Source organism: Brassica oleracea, chromosome C9 (assembly GCF_000695525.1).
Source record: "Brassica oleracea var. oleracea cultivar TO1000 chromosome C9, BOL, whole genome shotgun sequence".
Classification (NCBI taxonomy): domain Eukaryota; kingdom Viridiplantae; phylum Streptophyta; class Magnoliopsida; order Brassicales; family Brassicaceae; genus Brassica; species Brassica oleracea.
This window is the reverse complement of record NC_027756.1, coordinates 36,593,323-36,599,508: the sequence shown is the minus strand read 5'-3', so window position 1 is coordinate 36,599,508 and position 6,186 is coordinate 36,593,323. Positions and strand designations below refer to the sequence as shown.

At 30.8% G+C, this 6,186-nt stretch overlaps 1 protein-coding gene across 1 annotated transcript; it reads left to right on the top strand.

Annotated features, from left to right (window-relative positions):
* The first annotated feature begins 4,513 nt into the window (after window positions 1-4,513).
* LOC106316030 (protein yippee-like At5g53940) lies at window positions 4,514-6,186 on the top strand. Its single transcript, XM_013753892.1, has 5 exons — window positions 4,514-4,675; window positions 5,377-5,420; window positions 5,585-5,693; window positions 5,796-5,851; window positions 5,938-6,186. Exons 1-5 carry the CDS (start codon window positions 4,580-4,582, stop codon window positions 6,011-6,013), a joined length of 381 nt encoding a protein of 126 aa, XP_013609346.1. The 5' UTR covers window positions 4,514-4,579; the 3' UTR covers window positions 6,014-6,186.

Here is a 6,186-nt window from a genome sequence, read left to right as displayed (position 1 = left end):
TCGTAATATAATGTGCCTCTAATAATTAATTACGACCAGCTTCTAACGACCAATCGATTTTCGAAGTTAATTGGTCGTAATGCCCATATTATGACCAACTAGCTACTAATACTGTAGTCGTTAAGGTCATGTTTTCTTGTAGTTAAAAACGTGTTACAACTACAAAGTTGGTGGACTCGCAATTTTCTCGTTATCTAAACGTAAAATATTTCCTCGTAAAGTAGTCGCTTCTTTTATGTCGAACTTACGAGGAAACCATCTTTCCTCGTAAAAACAACGTTATGTTACGTCGTTTTTACGACGAAATCGTTTCCTTGTTATTTTACGACGAATTAACGTTGCTTTTAAATTTCCTCGTAAGATTCTCGTAAAGTCGACGCAAATTTACGAAGATTAATTTTCCTCTTTAAATTTCGTCGCTATAGTTGTCGGGCTCAAACCGTTAATGGTGCTCTCAAGGCCGGCTCAACAATGTCGACCCTCAGCTAACATAGGTCAATTTGTAAACCACTCCGCTGATTTGAAAAAATAAAATATAATTATCTGATTAAAGTAACATTTTTAAGAGACTAGAAGAGGTACTCCACAATGCTGATGCTCTGTGAACCGGTTGAGTATAAAAGAAAACATATGTCATTCCACTATTGTTTCATTGGTATAACTAAACCAAAACAAAAATAAAATGATTATACTAATAATTTTTTTTTAAGAAACTTGCACGGGCTCAAACCGTTAATGGTGTTCTCAGGGCCGGTTCAACAATGTCGGGACTCTAGGACAAAATTTTTTTTTACCCTTTAAAATTTATATGTAGATAATGTTTAAATTTTAATCAGTGATATTTTGTACATTTGTAATGAAAATAAAACTATATACATATTAAATAATTTTGAACCCTTTTCAATTTTATTTATTATTTTTTATATATAAATATATAGATTTATAAAAAAAATTGGCCCCTTAACTATTATTATACGGGGGGACACGGGCTTGGGCCCGGGGCGGTCGTACCGCTTGTCCCCCCCTTGTGAGCAGGCCCTGGGTGCTCTTAATATCTTGTTTGTGTTGGTGCATTGATATATATGGTATCTGCATACATACAGAGATACTGCTTTAGCTGCATAAAGAGGTAACAATGTAAGGGTTGTTTTGTCGGACTAAAACTGATTTCAAGTATTTGTAATCTTCCCACAAAGAATATTCCCAAATTTCTATTTGTATCAACAAATAATTTACAAGAACCCTAAGTATTCAGATACAAGGACATGGCAATATGCATGTTTCGCAGCAAATGACAAAACCTGAGAGGGAAAAGGATATTAAAACAACATCAAACTCAGACGATGATGGATCCTTATGTGGTTGTGGACCTTGTGGTCCTAACAACATCGAACGTTCCATATCATGACAAGTGGCCGATGCACAACCGTTGATGGACTTGGCCGGCGTCGGCTAAGTAACGGGCGCACGTTATACGGGCATGCATGCGGTGTGTTTAGTCGTCATAATGACTGGAGAGAGTGGGCGTGGTGCAAGGAAATGGCAATCCACGCGTCGTACGAGATCGGAACTTTCCTGGACGTAGGCCCGGCCCTGAAAATCTAAAATAAAACAAAGGCTGGAAGCCCGAAGCCCAGTAAAAAAGAAAAGATGCCAACTAGAATTGAACCTATTACCTATAAGAGAAACTATTCCTACTCTAACCAACTGAGCTAGTGATAACTTTTTAAAAATGGCCGAAAACTATGTTTTATATTAATGGCCGGAAGCAGATGCTTCCACTGCTTCTGCCCAGAGCCGCTACTGCCCGGACGATATATCATTCATGTAATTAAAGTTTCAGGATAAACTAGAAAACCCAAGTAGAAATGAGAGATATTTAAAGTTGGAAAAGAGACAAATGGAAATAGTTTTAACAAGAAATAAATTGAAATTAAGAGTAAAGTGAAAAAGCAAAGGCTTGGACGTTTTCGGAAGGAAAGACAGCTGTATGTGAGCATAGGGATAGCAGTGTCGTCTTAACCAATATAATAGTCATGGACGAAACATGGAATATAGACCCTTTTATAAATATTCTCTATATTTTTTTTACTGCATTTCTTATAACTTGAGCTATAATGATACAACACCAAAATGAAGTTAGATTTACTCCAATGTATTACTCCATTTTTTACACCAAAAAAAATATTTTAGAATGATCCTACTTTTATTTTTGTCATCAATGATCCTACTTTTATTTAATTAATAATTGTTACTGATACTTTATACTTATGAAAGTTATCAATTAACTCCAACTATCTATATTTACAGAACTTCCAAAAAATAAAATTCATTTAAATTAAACATTTATTATTAAAAACTACAATAATATATATACGATATCATATTTTGGTTCAATAATGAGCATTGGAATATTTTTCACAAATGGTAAATTTGTGCATTTCATAATGAATAATGAGCTTCTTTATCTTCGATTTACCTAAATTGAAGAAGAAAATTTTAAAATCGGTCATTTTCATCGTTTGGACAATACTTCACTGATCTTAACGGTTCCAAAAATGATTTATTGGATTATTAAATTACTTATTTTATGATTTTTTTATTTTTTATGTTTAGTTTTGATATTTTATTAGTTTATGCATCTTTATGTAAAATTATTAATTAATCTCTTATGAAAATCATATTTTTATGTTATTGTACTATTTTTAAATATTTAAGTATGAAATAAAAACATTCAAGATTTAAAAGAGTCACCCTAGCCATTACTCCTTTTGGAGATGAAAATAGAGTGGGGTTGGAATATATTTTACTCAAATATGATGTTTGGAGTAGAAAATAGAATATGATTGGAGATGACCTAAGACCTTAAATAAATAGAAAAAAATATATCAAAACTAATGGTGAAAGTACAAATTTCTTCTTATTTTATTTTTTAATAAATAAATTAAATTTACTTAATTATAGACCTTTTTAATAATTTAACAAATTGAAATAAACTTATAAAACAACCCAAAATAAAATTTGTGAACCCATGGACCCATGGCAAATGTCTATGTTGCCATGGGTAAGAGCCGGCCCTGGATATGGGTTTTGATCAGTGTTTTAAAATCGGACCGGAAGCTGAACCGGAAATATTTTGGGTCACGGTTCAATACGGTTCGACCGGGTCAAACCTGGTTCAATAATATGGTTTAATATTTTTTTAGTATGTAAATATAAAAGTAATATTAGTAAATATGATGCATAGTTAAAATATAACATTTTCCCTCTTATTTGTAAGTATGTTAATTTCATTAAAAGAATGTGTGTATTTAATGGATTTCAAAAATAAGGTTAACTACCAGCCATGAGTCTAGAACCTTTGCTAGAAAATGGTAGCATACAAAGCGTAAGTCTATTATAAAAGAGAGTTGGACCAGATGCTACCGTCCTTCACTTTTCTCTTTGATAAGTTGGTGTCTCGCAAGCGGAACGAACGATGTAGTTTTTTGTTAGATTTACTCACATGCAAAGTTTCGATGTTTCTTCACTACATATAGTCATGGCAAATAAAAATTTTAGATTTCAAAATTGTTGATATATTTTACAATGTTCTTATTGAGTCTCTTTGAGACGAAAAAAAGTAAAAACCTTTTAAAATATATTACAGATTTTCTCGTATGCAAAATTATCGAAATTGTCCATGGCGTTCCGGTGGGACTTCACATATATATAAATAAATGGTGTTATGCGCCGTGCGCATAAATAATAATTTTACACTATTTTATTTATTTATATAATATATATGTTCATTAGTTTTATGTTTATTAATTTTTAAGAAGTAAAAAGTAATCTTGTACAGTAGAAACTCTATAAATTAATAAACACTATAAATTAATAAATTTTCTCGGTTCGAGTTGGATCGGTTCAAAATATGATACAAATCGATAAAATAATAAGATAATAATTCTTTAAAAAGTTCTATGTAAATATATAGTTTCATTTTTTTTTGTCAACAAATATATGGTTTCATTAAAATCATAAATTAATATTCTATCAATATATACATTTTATGTAATTACAAATTAAACATTATATTGTTGGTTTTATATTCACAATAAAAAATATTTTTATTTTTCTTAATATTTCAATATATTTTGATAATATTTAATAAAATTATATCAAAAACCACATATAAATTTTATGAAAAATAAAAACATACATCAAATAATATAATAAAACAATATGAAAGTCAAAAATTTTAAATTTAATTAATGTATATACAGTAAAATCAAATATTTTTTTCTTTTATAAATAAAAATAGAAAAAAATCTAAAAAATATTATATTTTTATAAATTAATAACTCTATAAATTAAAGAATATTATAGTCGTAGAATTATTAATTTATATAGTTTTTAACGTAATATAATCAATAAGAAAAGTCAACAAAAGCATCCAAAGACTTTTCTTGACGAGGAAAACTTTAAAAAGAGCCGAATAAGGCCCAATATATCACTTATAAGGCCTCTTAGTTCGTAAGTGACTGACTGATAAGAAACAAAAAAGAGACTAGAGAGAGAGAGAAAAGGAAGAGCAAGAATGGGAAGGATATTCACGGTGGAGCTTGAGGGAAGATCTTACAGATGCAGGTTTTGCCGAACCCATCTCGCTCTTCCCGATGATCTTATCTCCAAGGTACTACTTTGATCTCTCCTCCTCCAACACTTAAATAGTAGATAATTCACTAGTTCCCATCTTTCTTGAAATTATAAACCATTTCTTGAGCTTGTTAGTTCGATTCCTATTTGTAGCATAGCTCTACTTGGAAAGTTCGTTATCTTGTTGAATTCTTTGTGGAAGCACTCTATATAGGTTTCTTGGTTTAGCAAGTTAGTCTTCATATTTAGTCAAAAAAAAAAAGTTAGTCTTCATTCCTCTCCAAAAATATGAATTGCAAAAAAAAAAAAAAAATGAAAAAAAAGCTTTATTTAAGTTACTGTTATAAATTCTAAGTTTAATATTTTTCTTCTGGGATTAAAGTATAAAGATTGGAGAATTAAACTTATATTTTAAGATAAAACATATACTTTACTTTTTTTTTTACTTTACTGAATTTGTTATTACAGTAACTTATACTCAAACACTTGTGTCATTAGAAGGTTTATCATTTGACCAGAAAAGAAAGAAAGAAAGAAAGAAAGAAAGAAGGTTTATCATTGAAATATGAGAAACTGAAGCAGTTATAACTTATGGTATAATGTTTGTTTAAGGTGCATGTTGTGCTTATGAATATATCCATTTGGAGTGTAAACCTTATTTTGAGTCACTGACTCATCTTTTTTTTTTTTTTTTTTTAATCTAACCATTGAGTATTTGACTAATTTTTTTTGTGGCAGTCTTTCCATTGCCGCAGAGGAAAGGCTTACCTCTTCAATCGTTCGTAAGTATAAGCTTTTTTGATATTATTATTTACTCAGGTGTTCTGTTTCTTCAATGTCAAGTTGTGTAAAGTTTCACTTGGCTATTTAACAATATTAGGCTTTAGCATTCTTTTTTCTCTGCTCTGTAATGCAATCTTTATGCAATGAGTTTGGATATGTGTAGAGTGAACATAAGTATGGGTCCTTTAGAGGAAAGAATGATGCTTTCTGGTATGCACACTGTTGCTGATATTTTCTGCTGCTGTTGCGGACAGAATGTTGGTTGGAAATATGTAAATCTCTCACCTAACTCTACTCTTTCTTGTTAGTCTCACTACCACGTTTCTTGGGAGTTACTCATTTTTCATTGTGGCTTTCTCGTTTTTCTTTTGTAGGAATCAGCGCATGAGAAAGCTCAGAAGTACAAAGAAGGCAAATTTGTTCTTGAAAGGTAACATCTTCTCTTCTGAAAGTCCACACGGTTTCAGCCATAAACTCTGCTTTTATTGCAATCAATTTTCTTTTTTTTTTTTATAGGGGAAGGATCGTGGATGAAATGGATTTATCAACAGAGGTTTACATCGATACTCGAAGCGACACAGAAGATTCTTGAAATGTTAGCTTTAGATTCTTACGCTTCTTGTGTCCGTGTGTGGGGGATAATGTTCGTCAAGATCAGAGCTTGCTAGTGTAAAATATGTAAAATGAGGTTTATAAAGGGATGTGTATGGTGAATGAAGTTGTTGTGTTGTTTATTGTCTCAGAGACCCTCAAAGACTTTCTTGA